This window comes from Gopherus evgoodei, chromosome 4 (genome assembly GCF_007399415.2).
Source record: "Gopherus evgoodei ecotype Sinaloan lineage chromosome 4, rGopEvg1_v1.p, whole genome shotgun sequence".
Taxonomy (NCBI): domain Eukaryota; kingdom Metazoa; phylum Chordata; order Testudines; family Testudinidae; genus Gopherus; species Gopherus evgoodei.
The window spans coordinates 102,234,902-102,259,053 of NC_044325.1; the positions used below are offsets into that span (position 1 = coordinate 102,234,902).

General features: G+C 38.2%; 1 protein-coding gene across 9 annotated transcripts in view; it reads left to right on the forward strand.

Moving 5' to 3' along the window:
• Nucleotides 1-24,152, forward strand: part of MRVI1 (murine retrovirus integration site 1 homolog) — a 133,130-nt gene that overhangs the window by 77,346 nt on the left and 31,632 nt on the right. For 8 of the 9 annotated variants that reach the window (XM_030560367.1, XM_030560365.1, XM_030560366.1 and 5 more), the window contains 8 exons: nt 740-810; nt 3,366-3,539; nt 4,943-5,020; nt 5,673-5,722; nt 7,999-8,601; nt 11,677-11,755; nt 16,710-16,830; nt 21,369-21,399. In XM_030560367.1, the coding sequence (XP_030416227.1) occupies nt 740-810; nt 3,366-3,539; nt 4,943-5,020; nt 5,673-5,722; nt 7,999-8,601; nt 11,677-11,755; nt 16,710-16,830; nt 21,369-21,399 (1,207 nt within the window). The remainder of the gene's footprint in view (nt 1-739; nt 811-3,365; nt 3,540-4,942; nt 5,021-5,672; nt 5,723-7,998; nt 8,602-11,676; nt 11,756-16,709; nt 16,831-21,368; nt 21,400-24,152) is intronic. The other variant, XM_030560362.1, reaches the window with a different exon arrangement.

A 24,152-nucleotide genomic window follows, 5' to 3' on the forward strand; every position in this document is an offset into this window, starting at 1 on the left:
AGTTTACACACATTGGAAAGTTTTTCTTGCCATGAATCACATTTACATCAGTCTTAGATCACGACACTGAACTTAAAAGGTGCAGCTTTTGTTGAAAAATAGTGGATCCATTTATGAAATTCAAGGTTATCAGTAAAAGTCAAAACTTCCACCACTTGAGAGTGATGATTGCAATACACTGCTTCCTTGATTTCTCCCTTGCATCAGAGATATCTCAGCAAAACACACCTTTTCTTTTCTTTTTTTAGGGTCTGACCCAACTCCCATTGAAGTCAAAGGGAATCTTTTCATTCATTTTTAATTGGATCATCCTGTAGTGAAAAGAACCAGCTATGTAAACACTTTTCAATAAAGCAAATTCAGAACTTTGAAAAGAGGATGCTTGCCTATTTTCCCCAGATTTTGGAAAACTTAAAATGTCTAAAACAAAATTTGCATAATTCACTTTTATGGGGAAACTAATACAAACCTTTATCAGCTTGAGCATACTGTTTCTTTTTTCTGTCTTTCTTTTTTTTTTCATTCTAAGACAATAGTTAATTGGATATCAAATTGTGATTTGGGGGGAGAGAGAGAGTTAGTTATTTTTATATTGTGTTTTTCCAAAAAGCATACCAGTAAATTAGAAAACATGTTATTTTTGTAGAAACTTTTGTGTGTCAATGAATATATATGATAAAAGCAGTATTTTAATTTCTTCGTTGTTGTTTACTGCTATGTTTTCTTTTTCTTTCCCTAGACCTCGTAGTCCTCATCTGAGACATTCTAACCGACACACTAGGACTTCCGTTAATTCATTGACTTCTGTTGGTAAGAAATAATTCTGTTAATAGTCAAATTAATTTATGTTAATGTTAATTTTTCCCCCCAAAAAAATCTGACATGTGCAAATAAGATTTAAATAGATCTCAACTGGAATAGCATAGTCGATTGACCTCAGTGGAACCACACCAATATACATCAGTGGATAATCTGGCCCACAGAAATTAGAATGACTGTATAATGCCCTCTTCTGTACACACTGCTGAAGTGGGTTTTAGCTCATGAAAGCTTATGCCCAAATAAATTTGTTAGTCTCTAAGGTGCCACAAAGACTTCTTGTTGTTTTTGCTGATACAGACTAACACAGCTACCACTCTGAAAACTGAGTACAGTGTGTACAGAAAATACTTGATAGTATAGCAGGATAAATTATCACCCTGTTTACAAGTGCTGAATAATACACAGAATACACACATGAGCAGAGCTAGGGAAATACATATCTTCTAGCGCCAAAATACAGTAATAAAATAATAGATCTTACTCCCTTTTTTTTATAAGGCTGGCAATATATCTTCTTAGAAACTCCTGTTTTGTGAAAATTATTGTACAGTAGTTCTATTTTTTCATTCTTTGTGCAGAATCAGATATCTAATTAAAAGAAAAAAACTTCATGATCCGGTATCTGTCAAAATATTTGGGTCAATTAAGATACCAGCAACTTAAATATCTAATGAAAATTAGCATGTTCTTTAGGGCGAGATTTTGATGCCCTTCCTCGCAATGAGTACCTTACTTCATGAAGAGTATCATTGACTTCAGTGTGGCTACTTATGGAATAATGTATTACTCAATAGGAATAAAGGTGATATAATCTGACCATTATTATACGTATATGCATTTGGAAAACTTCCCAGCGTTTGGAAATGAAATGTTGGCAAAACTCCCATTGACTTCAATAGGACCAGGATTTCATCCCATGTGTGTTTGTATCTGGATTGTTGCTGCAGACCCATCTCTAGTTACAACATCCTTCCTTTACCAGTACAAAATGTACGGAATTATAGGCATGATTACACTAAAGTATAAAAAGATAAAGGAATGAACAGACATGAGCTATTACCTAAAGAAGGAAAGAAAGAAAAACAAACCTCAGAAGTCCAGGCCCGATTACACAACAGATAAAATGGTGCATGTAAAATTAAGTTTAGATATTGAAATACATTAGAAATGTTTTGTTTCTTATTATACTTTAATAGTCAAGATTCTGGTTTGATGTTTTCAGTTTATTTGATAGATTATATTAAAATGATGAGTATATGATTTCATTAATAAAAATCCTAGCAATTTATTTAGGCAGATTTGTTTTTCCAAAACTATTTGGAGCTGTTTTTAAAATAGCATGGTATATGGTATGTGGTGGCTCAAGACATGTGAAGTCATACATAATCAAATATGTGAGAAAGCAAGCAAACTATGGCACTACTGAAATTAAACTTTAAAATGCCTAGCGATCTAAGTGGACTGGAAAACCCTGTACCATATTAATACCTACATGCTAGCTAGATCAACAGCGGCACTCAAGTCATGCATACACTGTGAGATGCCATTGTTTGGTGAGAAAATGAGAATGCTGAACTAAGAAAATGAGAATTGTTTGGTGAGAAGTCAGTTCCCTTAGACTCTTTTAAAAAGATAACTGAGGGCCTGATCTATAGCAAGTCAATGGGAGTCTTTTCACTTACCATAATGGACTTTGGATCAGGCCCACTGAGGTGGATTTTTGACAAGACCCTTAGGATAAAATGTTCAAAAGCTCCTAAGTGACTTACCACTTAGTTCCAAAAGTGACTTAGGCTCCTAGATGCCTTAAGTCACTTTGAAAATGGGACTTAAATTTCTAAGTTACCAAGTGGTTTGAGAATTTAATATAAAGCTACATGAAAAGCCAACTTTTAAATAGAAGAAGAAAATTGTAGACCCTGTTGATCAAATTTTCAAAACCAGCGTCTAGAATTACAGTCACAGTTACAGATGGTCAAATATTTGCACATGCAAAACTCTGGGCCCCAATCTGCAAACCTGCCAATAGAGCTACTCATGTGCTTGAAGTTAAGTATGCACTTTCTTTGCCAAGGATGTTTGTGGGACTTTGTGCTTGAAAAATTTTATGGGCAGAAACTTTCACAAAAAATCATTTGTAACAGAAATGCCGACAGTACTAGCTGACGTAGGGATAGTGCCATGCTCATTTTTATAAATAAGGAAAATAAATCTTAGAAATAAATAAAAGGATGGGTGCTATATAGAAAACCAAGTTTTATCTTAAGACAGCTATTTAACGCGGTGATGAGCAGCTTCACCTCCAGTGATTTCGTTTTGCAGATCATCAGTATCTTTTAGGATTGGTTCCTGAATCTGGGGGCACAGCACCACTGGAAAGTGATGTTCAATGTGATTGATTAGTGAATATGAGTTGATAGCTCAATTATAGGTCTATTTTAAACCATGTGATATGTGCACATGATTTTTTTAAAAATATGCAACAAATTATCTAGAGACAGGATTATACTATACAGATCTAAGTCACATGCTTTGCTACTGAGACAATACAGGTCAGGTGATTGATCTGGTAAATGGCCAACTGCCAGATGTCAAAATCTCAGATGAAGATAAAAAGAAGAATCTTGAGTTACTAGAAGAAGCAAAGAGAGTGAGTGAGAGGTTCCTAATGCGCAGAGGCAGAAAATCAAGAAGCAGTCTTCCAGAGTCTCCCACAGGTAGGTGCAAGATGTGAAAATAACATACAACATAGAAATCCAGAAGTTTGCAAATGTATAAGGCACATGTTCAACATGATCAATGCACATAGTTTGTTGTTGTTAATCTCCCTGAGGATATTTCTCTCTAATTGTCTTGAAAACTGAGTAGCTGACTAGAAAGGCCTTATAATCTAGAGCTGGCACACATTTATTGGCAGAGAGTTTTCCTACTCAAAATATGAAATTCTACATGGGAAGATGTCAATTTTAATTTGATTTTTTCCCCACAGGAAATATGTAAATGAAAATTTGTTTTTCAATCCATAGTTCTAAACTAAATTAAAATTGTGTTGACTTAAAAAGCTGTTTTATTTCATTTTTTGGTTTTAAAAAAATGAACATAATGACATTTTATGCTGGAATGTCGATTTGAAATGACACTTTTTTTCCCAACTTAAAATTTTTTGAAAAACCGAAACAAAATGACAAAGTAAAAATTGTCGTTTCATTTTGAAATGTCAATTTGAAACCAAACATTTTGTTTAGAATTGTTTGAAACTTTCTGGGAAAAAACAAGATTTTTTTTTTCATTCAAAATTCCTGTTGGCAACATTTTTGTTTTCTGATCAACTGTGAGCGCAGTGTGATTTTTTTTCACTAGTTTCCTTTGTGGGTTTATTGTATATGTAAGATAATATTCCTGATACCCCTTTTACCATCATTTTTTTTGGAATTGCCTGTCTGTTTGGGAGGGGGGGTTCATTGAAGCCAGAACCATTATTGTTGCCATTAGTTTAGCTGTTTTTTCTTATCGGTCTGATGCTGCAAACAGGTGGGCACATGTAAGGGGATTGGTCTTAGAAAAATATGCTGTAGCACAATGGGGATAAGGTCAAATATTTTGTCACAAAATGTTCTGCAGGGGCTTTAAAACCCAACCAGTCTGTGATCCACAAACTATTGCAAGATATAACTAAAAGTCACAGAAGCAGCTTGCTGCTCGCTTCCATTGTGGGTTCTGGCCCTTTTCAATTCACACTGTGTACAAATTCCCATGCCCTCACTCCTGTACATCCACTTCCCTGCGTTGCAGTGCAAACAGCCACTACAGATGACCCATAAATGCAGTAGAAATGCAGCATCAGAGGATCATATTTAGCCCATTCAGGAAGTAGGAATGTTTGTCAGTACAATTTGTTTATATTTTTAGAAACTAGTTTCCATTTCCCCAAAACGTTTTTAGCAATCTGAAATAATTTGTTGAGATTTGTAAATGCTCTGGCCATGAACATTACCATCAGATGACTATGCTACTACTGTCTGTTGGGATGTTTTAATCTGAGCAGGAACCTTGGAAACCACAAGCCAAGTTAAAAAAAAATTACCTAATGCTTTCTTTTCTCTTTTCCAATTTAATGAAGCTGTTTCTCCTACACTTAGTCCAAGAGTTTCACCTGTACCATCTCCGAACAACTCTCTCACTCTTCCAATCCCAACAGGTAAAGTTATCTGTAGATGTTAAAATATAAACTATTTTACAAAGCCCCGGGGGAAAATGCACATTAGGCTACACTTCCATCCATTGAAAAGTAGCCAGGATTCATAAATTCACAAGTCTCTCTCCTTGAAAATGATGACTTTTGTGAATACCCACAATAAATTAGTAAGTATGCAGTGTTGTTGTAGCCATGTCAGTCCCAGGATACTAGAGAGACAAGGTGGATGGAGAGACAAGCTTTCAAGCTCAGACAGAGCTCTTCTTCAGGTGTGGGAAACTTACTCAGAGTGTCACAGCTAAATACAAGATGGAACTGATATATTAAGACAGTTATTTTGTGCTTATTCCTAGGTTATATGTCCTGTATTTTATTGTCCTTCTCAACTGTGAAGCTTTGCTATAATAATTAATGTTCTGTTCCTACTGCAGTAGAATGGGCATTTGTTTATTATTACTACTATTATTATTATTATTTTATTTATTTCCACTTTAAGATACAACTTTATGAATTCTAATATCTAAATGGGAAATTTTCAGTGTTGTGCCTTTGAAACTCTCCACCTCAATTATCTTGTGGGTCTGGGTGTTGCTGAAATATAATAAACAAAATATAAAAGATCAGGAGATTGATCATATATTTTTTACTATTCTAGGGTCTGATGTATGTACAGCCACGGGTGCTGGGTCAGTGTCTCCACTGCAGGTAAGACTGAGTTACAGGTGCTGGCTGTGGTATACTGTAATTATAATAATACCACTTTACACTGTTCTATTGATCTCTAAGAATAATGTGAAGCTTTCAATAGCAGTCTCTGTACCAAAAGTAGCAAAAGTTAGGGTTAAAGATACATCTTTTATTTAGGTTATGGTCAGCTTAATGAGCTGACTCTGAAAGCCAATTGCACATAGCATAATGACAGTTCTCTGAAACATCCTGGAGAGCCACTGGAAGATTAGAAAAGATCTCATGTGTTCCTGATTTAGAAAAAAGGACAGAGCCATAATCTTGGCAGTTACCAGTCCATAAATCTAATTTCTACTTCAAGTAAAGTAATGCAACAAATATTATGAGATTAAAATATCGTCCCTGAACATCTAGCAGACAGCAGAATTAAATGCAATAGGTGTCATGTGTCTGTCCCCCCCCAAAAAAAGTCTTGCAAGACAAATTACTTATTTTTTTATTTTTTGCTAGAATAACAAAATTATAAAAAAGGATGAAGGGCAAGCAGCAGAAGTATGCATTTGATAATAGTGTCTTACAAACTCTTACCCTTGAAATTAAACTCAGGTTGGCTCAGATAAGAATACTGTTGTGTGGCTTTGAAAGACTGTACTGTAATCAAAGTGAAATGAGATGCAGCACTGAACCAGTAGGCCAGGAGGGGTCTACTGCAGTACTAAAGGGAAAAAATTGCTTCCAGCCTTAGGATCTAATTGTGTGAACATTTATGTTCCTGTTTATACACATGAATAGTTCCATTGTTTTTAACTGAGCTACTTACGTGAGGAAAATTTAGAATATATGTGACTTGAGTGTTGCAGAATCAGGGTCATAGTTAACATTTAGAACAATATTGTAACCCAATCTAATGCAGCCATGCAAGAGAATAAAAGGAAAGAAGATTCCCACCTCCACAAATACACATGACCCTGAACATCTGCATTTGTGTTCCCTGCATTTCAGCAATAGTGCTCCTTACCACAGTAAAGAGAGGATGGGGTGCATGCCCCATACTTCCTCCATCCCTTCTTCTCCTACAGGCATGTGAGTAAGGAATAGGCAGATTCCTGGCTCTGACCCCCAACACACAGGCCACAGCAGAGCTGGCAGATGCTGGGAGGGGTGGGGAAGTAATGTGCACCCAGTAAAGGAGTGGTGCAGATCATTTCTTCCTGTGAACTATAGGTGAGTAAGGAAGAATCTGTGTTTACTGCGACAGTTCCTTCTCATGCATCAACTAGAGCATTGGGCAAAGGCCCAGTCTAGCCTTTGGCAATCAGAAGGCGAGAGTAAACACCATGTTAAAGAAATTTTCCAATAATATTCAATTAGGTGGAGTTGCAATTATCAGTAAACAGAGAAATAACAGAAAGGGACCCAGAGAAATTAGAAACATGGGGAGAAAATGAGATAATGTGATTTAACTCTGGAAATATGAAGGCTCATATATTGGTGGTGGGGGAATAATGGAAAGTTATCATGCTGAGAGATGTAGGGGTAAATGCATATAAGCACTTTGATATCCTCTGATAGAATAATAGTAATAAAAATGGTGATGGTAATCAATTAAAAATGTAATAATATGTCATTTCACAGAAGCAAATGGTGGTGAAAGGGGAAGTGGACCTTCACAATTAAATACCCCACCTTGCTCACTCTGTTTCCTTATTTTGTGTGTGTGTGGTAGGCACTTTTCAAACACATAAAGAAGTCTGCCCCTTAAAGTACTGTTAAACCAGACATGGTTTAACTGGTTAAACTTGTTTAGGCTCTCCTTACAGAGAGCTCCAACAAATTTCTTGTGAAAATATCATTCATTGTAAACCAGATAGATTGACATGCCAATAATATATCTTCTGCTTCAGTATAAGGTTACTTGTTTGACACATTTATGGACCTCATCCTGCAGCCCTTACTCAGGCAAATCTTACACTGAAGTCAGTAGGGAGTTTTGCCTGATGTAAGGTTAGCTGCATTGAACCCTGGAAGTGGGGGTGTGATTTTTTTTTTCAAAGGCACAAATGAGAGGCACCCATCTCCCATTGATCATCAACGTGCCTCCAAGCACCTACTTGCTTTCTGGGTCTTTCAAAATCTCCCTACTCCCTACAATGAAGCATTTATAAGCAAATGGCAGTGAAAACAGAAGTGTTCCTTTACAATGCAATCCAGCTTTTTTCTCTCTCTCTCTCTCTCACACACACACACACACACACAGTGTTTCCATACCTTTTATACATATCCTTTTCTTTCAGAATGTCACAAAAGGTTTAACCGATCGAAAGCAGAATGATCAGAGGAAGGTTTCTCAGGGAAGGTTGGTTCCTCGTTCCACTAGTTTTGAAAACTCCAAAGAGAAACTCTCTGCACAAAAAGAAAACTTTGATCCACTTACACATATGGATAATTTACCCAAATCCTCTCCTTCAGGCAGTGATGCTGGCAAAACTTCTCTTAACACAAGCACAAACAGCTGTGAAAATGAACATGGAAAACCATTACTTAAGAAATCAAAAGAAAACGACTTTCCTTTAAGAATGTATCGACAAGGACCAGGCATAGGTACTATGGACCCAAAATTTAAAAGTTCTGTCCCAGAACTGATGGACCCTAAAGTTACCTGTAAAACAGAACTTAAAGCATCTGGAACACGCCCTCCTCTAGTACGAGCTGTATCATGGGATAGCATAGAACCTGGACATCAAGAAAAGGCACCTTTTAAATTACCACCTGAAGAAGATAAAAGCTTTGCCATTAGTAATAAATCCAGCAATCAGTTGACTAAAACATTAACGTTCAAAGATCTCCAAATACAAGTTCAACCAGTTCGAATGCAGAAATTGACAAAGCTCAGAGAGGTGAGTTTCTGGACATAAATAGTATTATGTACTGTTACACTAAGTTACATAATGTTGCAATATCCTATATGTGACCTACTGTGTTTGTACATCACAAAACTATATAATTAATACTTATTAAAGTTCTACACTGTAATAGACTCGGCAAAAAATAATTTTGTGCCGTTTAGAGATGGAATTGAGGAGATTGGATAGTGAAATATAAGAAAACAGATTTTTTTTCATTTTTTGTTTCTCATAAGAGACCATGCAGACTAGAATCTTTTGATTCTATTATTATTCATCTAACTGTGCATTTTCTAGGTCTTACATAGTAAGAACTTATTAAAAAATATACAGTTATTATTCTGGACTCTGAGCACTCTGAGGTTTATGTTCTTGATTGGATACAAAAGTCATTGGATGCGAAACACAGTTCAGTACTAATGGAACATGCGTAGCTAAAACTTTAGCTGTTATATTTAGAAAATTGGGTCCTAATCTGAAGTCCATCTGAAGTCAATGAAAAGTCTCCTTTACTTCAGTGGACTTTGGATCAGGCCCTTATTGAGAATACTGTTAGTGGTACTCCTAAATAGTTCTTCTGAAAAAGCGGCTTCAATGCACTGCACACAATGTTTATCATTTGGACATAAAAATCAAACTACAAAAAAGCAGCATTTTGTTACATTTTAGGCTTGGTGTGTTCTCTAGGAAACAGTCACATTTTCTTATTTTATCACTATTTTTATAATTACAAGAAAGTTTATGCTTAAAAGATGGAAAGAATTACAGCAAAGTTAACATAGTATTATGTTTTTATTTTTTGGTTCCTATTTATTGAATGAGTAGCTTTAAAATTCCTTTCAACTAGTGTATTCTTATTCTCAGTGCCATAGAAACTGCAATCTCTTCACAACGCACATGCTGCTGTTACATACACATTTCTTGGTTCCCAGAAACTGTCTTATGGGAAAAAAAATTATCACATGGCTGTGTGGGAAACATTAGTTGTTTCCCTCTATTTTAATATAAAGGTGAACATAACACATAGTACAGTGGTATTTCAGTTTTAGATATAGTGCATTACGTGTAAACAGGAAGAAGCTGATTAACTGTCTTGTCATTGTAAGTAATACTTGGGAGTGAAATAATCTATTTTAATCTCTAAAGAGAGATTTAGATGTGAAAAGCTGTCCTTCCTGAGGATATATCAACAAACCTTATGTAAAAAAAAAAAGTTCTTTAAGAATGTAACTTCTGCTTATGCACTTCATTTTCTTCAATATGCTATATTTTTCTGTTCCTTCCAGAATTTCTCCCTCAAAACGAGACATTCTCTGACTTTATATGTTAATAGAATTTGGTGTGTGTGGACTGAGAACTGTATATGGATCCAAAGGTTCAACTAAAGTTTATACCTGGTTACTGTACTTTGTTAAAGTCTGACTCTGCCCTGGTATACCCCTACATGTCTGTCACTGGAGTCAATGGTATCTTATTTGTCCTTATTGTAGACACCCCTTTTTTAAAAAGATCACTTTTGTTTAGCTGTGTTGAACACATTTGAGTGTTTCTGTAAAAAATAAAAGAATGTAATTTTAAAGGGTTTTGGCCTTTGATCCAAACCTTGGCTTACAAGATATAATGAAGATTAAAAAAAAAAAAAGAAAAGAAAAGAAATTGCACTTTCTCAGATAAACTCTCAAAGTGTCTGGTGCATTAACGCAAAAGTGTCCCAGACAAAATACATATGGGGACAGTGCAAGAGCTGCTGTGCCAAATTTCTTTAATGGTGTAAATCTGACTACAATGGAACTACACAAAGGATTAATTTGGTCTTTTAAGTCTAAAAATTAATCTCCTTAATAATTGTAGGTATCTTAGCATCAAAGTACATGCTTTTTAAAGTGATTGTTAGAGATGCATGAAATTTAAAAGATAATCCACCCACGAACAGTAGCAAACTGATACATATGTATTGCAAAGAAGAATTAAATTGCAGTAAATCTTTCATTAGAGCTGAAAGAAACCCTTCACTGATTCTTAATTACAATGACATAACCAAGGTATCTTCTTGCAAACCTCCAGCTGTTTATATGCGAGGTTAACACAGCACGGAAACAAGAAAGAACATCAGATTTTAAAGTAGGTTATTTAACTCCATAGTATTACTGAGAACTGACAGACCATTAGTCATCTTTTTGTTGTTTACATATTTTAAGATGTAGAATTATGTACTGGAAAACCAATTTCTTTCAATAAGTACTCAGATCATGTGAATGCCATAGAGATTCCTAAAAATAAATAAAATTAAATTTATAAGCAACAGAATCAGTACCTGAAATCAGGAAATTTGCACTTAGATATGTGGCAAAACTCAAGTTAAAAGAGATTAATCTTTAGGTTTAACAAAGAACCTTTTTTAGCAAAGGACAGTGTTTATGACTTATAAATACACTTGAGAAGAATGTTATTTAAATTCATTTTTTGAAAAATTTAATCCCCTCTGCTTGGGAGCATAGTGGCACCATAGACTGCAATAACTCTGAGAAGCACTAGCCTGCAGGAATAACATAAAACGGGTTTTGTGAAGAATTCATTGTGAAGAATTGTGGACAACTGGGCTAAGTGACAGTCACTTGAATGTCCTTTTCTGCATTTTTCCCTCTCTCCTTCCTGGGATCAGTTTTACACTGAATTATTGTAGCAGTAACAACATCTAGAACTTTTTATTTTCTTCCACTTGCATAGAGAGAAATTGACCTTCAGTGAATGAGAGAAATAAATGCCTTTTGCATATCTCTATAGGCATTGAGCAACTACAGTTGTGACCATAAATCTACATTGAAGATTCGTTAGTTTGGAAATTTTACTAAATAAAATGGGTTGAAGTGTTTTATACCTGAGTTATTGAGTCATACAATTTAATACAATTTAATACGTGACTACAATTAATTCCTTTTGCATACTTCATAAATATGTACATACGTGTATTTCAGAAATATAATGTTGACCTTAGTTTTCCAGTGCTGTGATATTTAAATTGAGACATCTAACTATTCTGTTTAGAAATATTTCAATTTTTTTCAACAGGAGCATATTCTGATGCGAAATCAAAACTTAGTTGGACTTAAACTGCCTGAACTCAGTGAAGCAGCTGAACAGGAAAGAGGTGCAATGTCATCAAGCTGGAAGGAATACTTGTTTATTTCACACAGTCTTTTTATCCAAATAACATACAAGGAAATGTTGTTTAGTTACGTTTTGAGAATGTACTGAAAGTACAGTAACAGTAAATGGGGAATCATCATCTAAGTGGTGTGTTTCTAATGGGGTCTCTCCAGGATCATTTAGTGGTCCTATGCTATTTAATTTTTTTATCAATGATCTGGAGGAAAACACAAAATAATTGCTGACAAAGTTTACAAATGACACAAATGTAGTGTAAATAATTAAGAGGACAAGTCACTGATACAGAGCAATCCAAAATGCTTCATAAACTGGGCACAAGCAAACAATATGCATTTCAATACGGCCAAATGTAAAATCATACATCTAGGAACAAAGAATTCAGGCTATATTTACAGGATGTGGGACTGTTTTCTAGGAAGCAGTGACTCTGAAAAGGATTTTGAGGTCATGGTGTATAACTTGCTGAATGTGAGCTGCCAGTGTGATTCTGTGGCCGTAATGCAATCCCTGGATATATAAACTGGGATGTATTGAGTAGAGGAGGGTAGATTATATTGCCTCTGTATTATGGCACTGGTGAAAAATTAGAAAGACTGAGAGGGGAGATAACAGTGTTCAAGTACATAAAAGGTTATTACAAGGAGGAGGGAGCTGATGGGGCAGGAGGCACTGGGGGCGGGAGGGTGGGAGCTGATGGGGGGCTGCTAACTTATTACTGTGGCTCTTTGGCAATGTACATTGGTAAATTCTGGCTCCTTCTCAGGCTCAGGTTGGCCACTTAGTACTTAGTCCTGCCATGAGTGCAAGGGATTGGACTAGATGACCTCTTGGGTCCCTTCCAGTTCTATGATTCTATGAGAGGATTCAGAGAAGAGCCAGGAGAATGATTAAAAGATTGAACAACATGCTTTATAGTGGCAGAATCCAAGGATCCCAATCTGTTTAGCTATCAAGAGAAGGTTAAGGGGTGACTTGGTCACCATCTATAAGTACCTACATGGGGATCAGAAATGCGCTTTTCAGTCTAGCAGACAAAGGTATAACAAAATCCAATTGCTGGAAGTTGAAACTACAGAAATTTAGACTAGAAATAAGGTACAAAATTTTAACCATTGGAACAATTTACCAAGAGGGGCGGTGGATTCTCCATCACTGGCAATTTTAAATAAAAGATGATTTTCCTCTAGTTTGAACAGGAATTAATTCAGGGAAACTCTATGGCCTTTGTTATACAGGAGGTCAGATTAGATGATCACAGTTGTTCCTTCTGATCTTATAATCGATGAATCTGTGTAAGAGTGAAGGTGAGCGAAGCTTGACTCATAATCATTTCGGGTGTGATCCAAAGCCCATTGAAATAAATGCAAAGATTCCTATTAACATCATTAATTCATAAGTTTTCAGGCCAGAGCTACCATTATGAACATCTAGTCCAACCTCCTACAAAATGCAGACCAATAATTCTTTCTTCAAGCACATAACTTCTAGTTGAACTAGCTCTTATCTTTTACAAAGACCTCAAATCTTGATTTAAATAATTCAAGCAATGGAGAATCCATCATGTTCCCAGTAAGTTCTTCTAAAGGTTAATAATTCTCATGTTTAAAAATATACACCTTCTTTCTAGCCAGAATTTGTCTAGATTAAGCTTCCAGACATTGGACCTTGTTATGCTTCTGTATGCTAGATTAAACAGCCATAGCTTCTCTTTGCTAGATTACCAAATTTCTGTTCCCCATGTAGACATTTATAGACTGTGATCAAGTCACCCTTAACCTTTTCTTGGATAAACTAGATTGAGCTTCTTATCTCTCTCGCAGTATCTTGTGGATATTTTCTGAATCCTTTCCAATTTTTCAACATCCTTTTTGAAGGGTGGAGACAAGGCATGATATCCTGGCTCAAACAAAGTTAACAGCAAAACTCCTATTGACATGAGCCAGGATTTCACCTTGGAAGTGGATGGCAGTAGCATAGATGAACCAACATGCTTATACTAATCTCCTGTATCATGATTTTTTGTGTGATCAGATGTACTACCTTATGTGGGGCTACCATTCAAATGAACAAATGACCTTCCCTTTCCTCAAGAGAGTTCCATGTTGCTCTGTGACATGTGTTCCAATGAGTAAAAGTAATATTAGTGACAGGACTGTAAAGGATGAGGCCAATGTTTTCAAACCTGTGTGCCTATAATCAGTCATCTAAATCTGTGTTTAAAACTCTAACATAAAGGTGGCCTGGTTTTTCAGAGGTGCTCCGCATTCACAATTTCCATTTATTTGGATGGGAGTTTTGGGTGCTCAGCACCTTTGAAAAAGAGGCCACCTTTTACATAGTGGCTTTAAATAAGGATTGACATTACTAACTTCAGTCACCCAGTTAGGAAATATTTCTAAATATCCGAAATATTTCTGCACTCTGTAGTTCAGTTTTAAATATCATTACAAGAGAAAAACAAACTGTGGTAAATATCCCTTCCAACAGGGAAGAAGGCTCTGGGAAAGGAAACTTCTGCAAGGATTCTCTGACAAACATCCCTTCTCCTACATTATCCTGTCAGGGGTGCTGGATAATATGCAAAATAGGTTGTGGGACTCACCTCCAAACCTGGCAGCTATCCTGGATCCTGCAGGAGGTTAGGGCTGGGTGAGCAGAGACTCCACTTCTTCCCTCTCCCCACCAGACCCACTTGGGATCTCCAGCAACATGATTCCATTGGCGTTTCAGTACCATGGATTCCTCCAGGTGGCTACTGCTCTTAGGATCCTCAGAGTGGGGTATGCTCTGTAGAGAAGATAAATGCACACCCAGGCTATATTATCTCTTTCACTAAGTTCCACAGTGCTGGAGAGGGGAATGATGAATCCCATACCCCACCTGCCCTGTTTCTACTCCTTTCCCCATGCAGACCTTGGACTACATCAAGAGGCTTACACAAAGGGTAGAGACAGGTGAAGGAAGGCACAGTGCAGTGGAGGTGAAATACATTTTGTTGCTTTGCACTCCTTAAGTAAGACACTGTCAAAACCTGAAGGTTCAATTTCACAGGAAAACAGTTGAGATTTCAACTGTAGCATCACAGAAAATCACATCATAGTATCACAGCCTGAATAAAAGACACAACTTGCCATCCACACCCCCCACACACACACAATCCCCTTCCCTACAATTATTTTAAGGGGATCTTGGTTGCAGTGATAGTTAGTGGATGTAGTCTCTTAGTCCTGTTAATATACCTTTAAATAGTCATTTTCAGCAAACCTAAGTTTGCAGGGCTGGAATAATTGCTACCTTTCAAAATTCACACATGTAGATTTGGCAGACCTAGAACTTTTGAGAAGAAAACGTTCTGAAATTCTACATATTATTTTACATAGTACTGCAAGTCTAAGGTGTCACACAAAGTCTAAGGCATAGCAGGGACAATTAGAAGCCAACCACACATCAGAATCTCTAGCCAGAGCCTTAAAAATCAATTCCTTCACCTCACTAGCAAGAGCAACGAAGAGCAGAACCCTTAGTTTACTTATTAAAGAGCCTCTTACTACCTCACATTGAAATGAAATTAACGTAATGTTTCCAAGTGGCATAATGTTTTACTAAAACATATAGTAAAAACCAAGGTGCCAACAGTTTCCTTTGTTATGAATCACACAGTTTGGCTCCATCTTATCTTATCAGTGTCAAGTTGTCTGTCTTGGTCATCTTGGGATAAACACTACTTTAAAACTATAGACTTTTAAATAAATTAGTAGACCTAGTAAATTGGAGACACTTATTAGGCAGGCTTGTTATTCTTAAGGGCATATACACAACAGTGCTGAGGTGGGTGCTGGACAATTTTTAAGTATTAAAAAGGTACAGAAAACAGGAAATACAAATTTAGTTGTATAATTAGAAGAGAATCTGCCTCCACTAAGCTTCGCCAACTCCGACTACTATCATTCACATTTTGAAAGGGTCAGAAGTTTTTCTTACTACCTCTTACATTTTTCCCAAGTCCAAGAGTTAGTTAAACAGGGAGGATTTATCTAGATAAAGTGAACATGCGTATTCATAGGCTTTCCAGCTTCATTTATAAGTGTTCATGTTCTAGAAATGAGTCTTGTCCATGGTGGTCACAACCAGCTGTCAGGGCAGTGTAATTACCTTGTCTTTTTCATATTGCTAACCACTAGATGGGAAAGAGGTAGTAGGGGGCTTCTGGTACGGAAAAGGGTGAGACCCTGTGTTGGATGAGAAAAAGTGACTGAAATACACTGAGAGCCACTGGTCCTAGTGAAGATGAGAGAAGTTAAGACTACAGTTCAGTATCACTATTCTATCACATTTGTAGCAAATGAACATGTAATATAAATCAGTTAGATATCATATATCCATCACAACTTGGGGGAACAGTGAAGCCATATAGTATAGTATACTTTCTACACCAGCAATAATCTTGGCCAGATAGCACTTAAATCATCTGATAAATGACAGTTCCTTGTTATAAAACATCTAATGCAAAATTCTAAAATGCTATGATCAACTAACAAAGCTCAAAGGCACTGGACTTGATGTTCCAACAGTCTATTCTGGTTCAACTTCTGGGGTTCCTAGGAAAATGCTCACCTAGAAAAATAGAGTATTTGCTCTTTTCCAATATGTTCAGAGGCAAAGGTGGGTTATAAATTGATGATTGGGATAAATAAGGTACATGTTTCAGACTGTGGAGACAAAAGGATGGGGTTTTAAAAGCACTCAGCTTTTCACCTAACTCTATTCCCGTTGAAGCCAATGGTAAAAGTTCCACTGACTTCAATAACAGCAGAATTCCGTTGACATGGGATATTTTTTTAAAACCCTCCCCAAATGTCTATGGGAGGCTGATTTCTGTATTAACACATGACTTCTTACAGTGACTTAATTGTGTTGTATGAAATTGTCCTCAGGGCCTTCACCTATACCGTGCACCGCTGAAGAAGAGGAGTCAAAGAATAGCTCTGATGTCATGCCTAATATTCCTGATGTACTGCTACGAAAACTCCGTGTGCATAAATCTCTGCCAGGAAGGTAAAAGCTAACTAAGGATATTGGTCCAGCATCCGTTGGAAGTCTGCTATCAAAGAAATAGTTGATTCAACTGAACTAACATTATGTAATTCTGCTCTCATCTGAAATCCGTATGTAGAGATTTCTGAATCAGGATTTTTGGAAGGGGGATTGAAGTTATATCTTAAAATTTACTCAGCAGAGTCTTATGAAAATATATGCATTTCTCAAACACTTAAAATGACAAAAAAGAGAACCCATTTTAAAAATAATTAAAAAATCATAGTTCTGTAAATGTCTTATATTTGTACCTTGCACCTCATGTTTATTCCTTACCAGATTGTTCATGGTCTGACAGCTCCTAGTTTTCCAGGATGCTGCTGCAAATGTAGGCAGGGCCACCCAGAGGATTCAGGGTGCAAAGCAATTTCAGGGGCCCCTTCCCTAAAAAAAAGTTGCAATACTATAGAATACTATATTCTCTTGGGGGCCCCTGTGGGGCCTGGGGCAAATTGCCCCACTTGCGCCCCCCGGGCAGACCTGAATGTAGGTATTGGAAATGTTTGTATTTCCTCCATCAAAAAAATGAAACAATATTTTTGGGCCAGATCTCTCCTTGCCCTAATAAAACCTGGGGAAGGAAAACTCTGCAAGGAATCCCTTCTGCCAGTTTCTCCAAGATCATTGCTTTGGCAGCATTAATGCTAAATCTCTGCAGATTTAGATGGAGGACCTGCCCACAAATTCCACAGATCCCAGGGGATCTACAAGCAGCCTGAGACATTGATGCAGAGATTCTGTCCCTCTGCCACAACTCTAGAGTCTCATTCTCCTTCCATCCTACCTCTTCTTGTCATTGCTGACCCAGGATCCCCTTTAAAGGGCAAGAAGTTCCCCCACCACATAGGGAGCTCCATGGGAAAGATAACAGCTTGTCTTACTTGTCAGAGGTAATCTGTATGCAGCACCATCGGAAGAGGATATTGTGTCTACCCCATCTGCACTCAACACGGGACTAGATGACCCTGTCCCCAGTTTGTCCCACTTCTAGCCTTCTTGCACAGATCCCAAGCCCACAGTGTACTCCCTGTGGGTTCTGAGACAAGAGCAGGAGACACTACTACAAATGCTTTCCACATGGGAACGTGGAGATTTGTGCAGACATCATTGGACACCTGGCCCTATGTTAAGAAAACCTGAAAGTTGCATAGTTAGGCACTCAAAAATGTAAAAGGTATCTCTTTACCTTAATTCTGCTCTCCTTATGTACCACAATAGTCATTAATTGCATCATCATATAATGTTTCTCAGATACTATAGTAGAATTCCATACATTTTTCTACTACTTTTGGTACATACAGGTAGCACGTACTCTGTATATTCCAGACCAAATCAATAAAAGTCATGTATGCACAAGATGTACAGTGAATTAAGAAGGAATATCTGTAGAGTTCTTGCCTCGTTCATGGCCTATATGGCAAGATACACGTTGCACAGTGGGAGAAAGAATGGCAAAGTTAATATTATTATGGCCAAATTCTGTAGTATGTGGCCTAGTATTTAAAACCATATTTTAATTCATATATACAAGTGGGTAAAGATAAGGTTATATGGATAGCCTTGACACTGGATTTCCTGATTTTTGAGCACTTCACCGAGCAACCTTAACATTCTCTTTTATATAATTTTTAATGCAGTTTCCATAATCTGGAACAATCTGGCTAAAACCTATTGTCCTGTCCCAAGCAGTGTGGATGCTTAGTGAAGAAAGAGCTATTGTGAGGCTCTCATTCACCACCTGTCTTGCTCTATGGCACAAGAGTTCCACAGAAATGTATACTGTAAACAATTGAAATCTTTAGATACTGAGCACATAATCAGTTGAATCTCGAAGTGCTTTATATAAACTTGATATGAATTGAGTCACAGAACATCTCTGTAAGGTAACTAAGTATTGTCCCCATTTTACATTAAGGTAAGATGAGGCATAGTGCGGTGCCAGGTGACTTGCCCACGGTCACACTGAGTCAAAAACACAAAGGCAGTAGTCCTAACTGCCAGTTCCCTGTTTTAAGCATTACATACACTCTCCATCCTACAAATAGAATACCTCTTGGGCCAATTTCATCCTTTAATCCATAGATTTCAAGGCCAGAAAGGACCAATTGTGATCATCTAGTCTGACCTTCTGTATGAGGCTTCCTCAAAGTAATTCCTAAAGTATATCTTTTAGAGAAATATTCAATATTGATTTTTAAATTGGTGGTGGAGAATCCAACACAATACTTGCGAACCAGTGGATACATCATTTAACTCATTTGGGGTCAACAGAGAATGAATTTGGCCTCAGAGTTTTTGCATAAGTTTTTACAGCTTTGAGTAGTGAAAACCTAAAATGTGTGTAATGTAAAACCAATATTTTACCAAAACCATTCCTAGATACTTCTGTGCATTTTTATAGCATATTTGTAATCATGCAAAATATTCATTGTGATCAGTGCAGCAAACATGCACTGTAACACAAACTTCATGTAAGAGAATATTTATTTAGCTGCAAGATCTTAGTAAAGACAAAGGCAATTGAGTAGCCAAAGACAAAATAATTTAGAGTTGTACTGAGGTAAACACCTAACAAGATTCAGAAAAATAGAATTTAACCACTAAATAAAACCAATCCATTGAATGAATTCATAAATGACCTTGCACCCGTACTGCATGTTTGCTGGAGTCTCCATGTCCAAATTAAGGAAGTGATATTTCCTGGTCATTGTAACAGTTCTGTAACACTGGCAGATGCTCACACTTTTTACTCCTTCTTTCCAAAATTAACTAACTCCACATCAGCGAAGAAAATGATTTGTTTACAAAGTACAGTGATAAAACAATAAATGAACTTTACTTGCATATACTACTGCAAATCAAAGAGCTTAATACTATTGAGCTTGCCAAGAAGTAGACATCTGTCCAAAATAACAAACCCTAATATGAACACTTTGCCCTCCAGCAGGAAATGTCTTTTCCCATATGATTGATGTGCTGGTCTCCCCTTTTGGGAATAGCTATCAATTCCAGATATTAATGCTGCTCCACTTCACCAAGAAAATCTCTTGCTCATAAATGACAGACAGGCTAACTTCTCTTTGGGATTAACACTCCATACAAAATGTGAATAACATTCCAATGTGCTGAGAAACATATTGCCCATACAGTACCAACTACACATGCCAACCACTTCTTCCATCATTAGCATCCCAACCTGTAGGTGAAAGAAGTACTGCCACTCCTTTCAGATATTGCCTTTGTTTGTTCACTTATGTAAACACTCTGGGTAGCATTCAAAAGTATCAAAACAATTGCAGGGGATTAAAATTCTGTAACTCGCTGGTAATGTGGACACAGTCACTAGTCATGCCCACCTATAATCTAACAGGCTTACCTAAATCTGCTCCTCTGTAGCATTTTGTGGAATCAAATTTGGTATCACTTCCTACTTCTCATGCTGATATTCATCATCCTTGTAGCAAACTCTGCTTTATTGTGCTGCAGTTGCCTCCTAGCCAGTTACAACAGACTGTATCTCAGCATCTTACTACATGAAATGTTCATATTTGCACCATTTTTCTTCGTGTGGGTTTATTGGGGGGGAGAGATAGCTCAGTGATTTGAGCATTGGCCTACTAAATCCAGGGTTGTGAGTTTAATACTTGAGGGGGCCACTTAGAGATCTGGGGCAAAATCAGTACTTGGTCCTGTTAGTGAAGGCAGGGGGCTGGACTCAATGACCTTTCAGGGTCCCTTCCAGTTCTCTGAGATAGGTATATCTCCATATACATTTTTATTTTTATTTTTTTATACAAGGATCATATAGTCTAACCCCTTGCCAAGATACAGGATTTGTTGTCCAAACCATCCAAGACAGATGGCTATCCAGCCTCCTTTTGAAAACTTCCAGTGAAGGAGCTTCCATAACCTCCATAATTGCCCTCTTCTATACACTCCCCCTGAAGCTTTGATACAGGCCACTGTTGGAGACAGGATACCAGTATGGCAGCTGTTATGATCTCACGTTATCAGGTGAGCTCCCAAACCAGCACTGGTTCATTTTCTGGTTCCAATCTGGATGCAGATGAAATCCAGTAAGAACAGTCATTCTTCCAAGACTCTGTGAGATACATGTATTCTACAGTATCAGCCAATGATCACAGTACAGCTTAAGTGCTTTGAAACTAATTCTGTCTGCTGATCTGTCTAAGCTTTTATACTGTGTTCATCACCATGCTGCCTGAGCACTTAACAGGAGGAGGATGGTTGGGGATACTGATTCCAGACATAATACATTCAACCGTCAGTTGTCCCAGCAGCATCTCCCTCGATTTTAATTTGCATGCTCATGGTGATACAATGTAATGTTGCTGTACCACCTGCACAGCTCAGTTACAATACATTTCTGTCAGTACCTAAGTATTACTGTCCTGAAATTTAAAGCAGTTATAATTTAATTTTACCAAAAATGAGTCATTTTTAAAAAATATGTAATAAATGCTGTGTGTTTGTTTCAGCTCTCCTCCACTTACTGAAAAAGAAGTTGAGGTAAGCAATTTAGAAAACTCAAGCTTCATAGATTTTTTTTTCAAGGCCAGAAGCAACCACTGTGATCCTCTGGCCTGACCTCTGCATAACACAAACCATAACTTCTATGTTGAATAAGAACATTCGTTACAGAAAGATATTCAATCTCAATTTAAAAACTTCAGGTGAAGGAGAATCAAGCAGGTCCTTTAGTAAATTGCTCCAATGCATGGGTTCTCAAACTGGGAGTCGGGACCCCTCAGGGGGTCCCGAGGTTATTACATGGGGAGGTCACGAGCTGTCAGCCTGCAGCCCAAATCCCACTTTGCCTCCAGCATTTATAATAGTGTTAAATATATAAAAAGGTGTTTTTAATTTATAAGGGGAGTGGCGCTCAGAGGTTTGCTATGTGAAAGGGGTCACTAGTACAAAAGTTTGAGAAACACTGCTCCAATGGTTACTCACCTTTCCCGGGCTGGGGGTGCGGGGGGTGAGGGGGAAGGGGTTTAAGTGCCTTATTTCCAGTTTGAATTTGTCATGAAAGTTCTTGGTTATGTATAATTCAGATTATGCTCTTAATTCTATATTTTATTTTTTATTTAAAAATTCAGTTATCATGGTACTACTGTGTTTTCTCTGCTGAGTTGGTTTGTATCTTTTGTAGTATGCTGTCAATTTTGTGAAGTGAAAGGATAGCTGGTCTGTTACAGAATAATTTAGCAATTATCTGTGCTCAGTTAACTGCCATGAATGTGAATGGTTGTGAACAGGAATACCCACCAGCACAAGGATAGTATTGACTGGGGGTATTGTGACACCTTCTTGTCACATCTATGTGAAATATAAAGTCCCAGTTTTTCAAGAATGACCACTGCTTTTACAGTGCTTCAATTTTAAAGTACCTAACTTTGGACATTGTAACTTAGAGAGGATGCAGATCACTTACAACTCTAATCAGCTGTCGTCCAACTATGTGGGAAGGAGAACAGGAAACCCTGGATGTGGTTTTATTAGTTCTCAACTTTATTAACGACTGTCTTGGAGTACGTGGCAGATAAAAAGTGTTCAGTACAGGCAATTCCATGATCATTTCAACATATATCTATAGGCATGGGCAGTGGCTATAATAGGCCAGGGCAGTCTAAAAGACACCTGGGCCACGGTGGCCCTGCCCCTTTCCTGAAGCCCCTCCACCCACCAGCTTCTGTTGCTGCCTGCCTACCTGCCTGCACTTCACTTGCCCTATCCCCAAGTCCCACTGCTCACCGCATCACTTCTCCTCGAGGGCAGGGGATTGAAGAGGGACGCTGTGAGCAAACGGCAGGCATGGGGGTCTAGTGGGGGAGTGAGGCAGCTCGGCCGGGCACTGGGGCTGCCAGCTTGGACTGGCACTCAGGCAGGGGGTGGGGGAGAGCGGCTCGGGCAGGGGGCGGATAGGAGTGGTTCGGCCTGGTGCTCAGGTGGGAGTGGCTCAGCGCTTGGTGGGGGGAGGGACAGCTTGACTCAGCCCGGCATTGGGGCTGGCTCGAGGGCAGCTTGACCTGACGCTGGGGCCAGCCAGGGTTGCTGGGGTGGGCAAGCCAGGGCTCCTCTGATTGCGGGGCAGGGTGGGGGTGCTCAGGGCTCCTCCTGTTATGGGGGCGGGGTTTGGGGCTGCAGCGTGCAGGGGGAAGGGGCAGGGTCTGGGGTGGGAGGGGCAGGGCCGGCAGGCTAGTAGTAGCCTCCTCAAAGTGGGGGTTCACCCGTTGCCCATGGGGGGCTTCCATCAGCCCTCCCCCTTTCCCATCCTGGTCCCCAGGCCACCTGCTTTTGGGACCTTACCATCCTCCCCCTCAAATGAGGGGTAAGGTGGTCTATAAAGGAGGGGAACTGGCACCCTGCCATGCCAGTTACAGGAGCCCCGAATCTTTCCTTTCTGCTACGTCCTTTAAATCCTTTACCAGTCAATTTATCTGATCACTGATTCACTTCCCTACAGAGTACCTGTGCAGTGCAGGTAATAACAATATTTCAGTATGTACCAGGGGCCTTCCATCATCCCTCCCGATGCTGGGATCTTATCATCCCTCCCTATTTACATACCTCCTAGCCTTGTCAACCCCAGGGGGCTTCACAGCTCTCTGCCACATCCTGTGTTGCAGCATGGCCAACCACATAATTTTTACTTCAGGGAAAAGTTCTAAGATCTGTCCCAAGTTCCTTTTAGTCTACCTTAGAGAGGGTGCTGATCAGCCAGCTGGAAGCGTGAGATCTCAGCACTTCACAAAGTCAGCCGTAATGGGTCTAAACTTTAAACGTCCAAAAAATTGAGGCTATTTTTAAGAATATGCCTAAAAGCTTTAGATTTGTGACAAGCAATAATATCTTTTAAAGAAGAAAATACTCTCAAAAGCAGGTTCAAGAAAATGTCAGTTGATAATCTTTTGCTGCCTGCTATAGCAGATGTTTATGTCCTAGAGAAACATTTCTAGTAAATCATGAGCTTAAACCTGAATTTCCTTTGCACAGACTGCCTGTTTAAAAAACTTAGGGACCTTTGGGGACAGTCCAGCTGAATAACAGACATTTGTGATTCTGATACATAATGCTGTTAGGTAGTCTAATTCCTTCATTACACGTCAGTCACACTATGCTGGTATTTCCGAAAACATTGAGGAAAAGATACACTGCAGCACACATAATAACTAATCTCAAAGAGGAAGTTGAAAATAAAATAATATAATCTCCAAAAGATAATGTAATATTTAATTGTATTGTATGTGAGGGGGCTGATC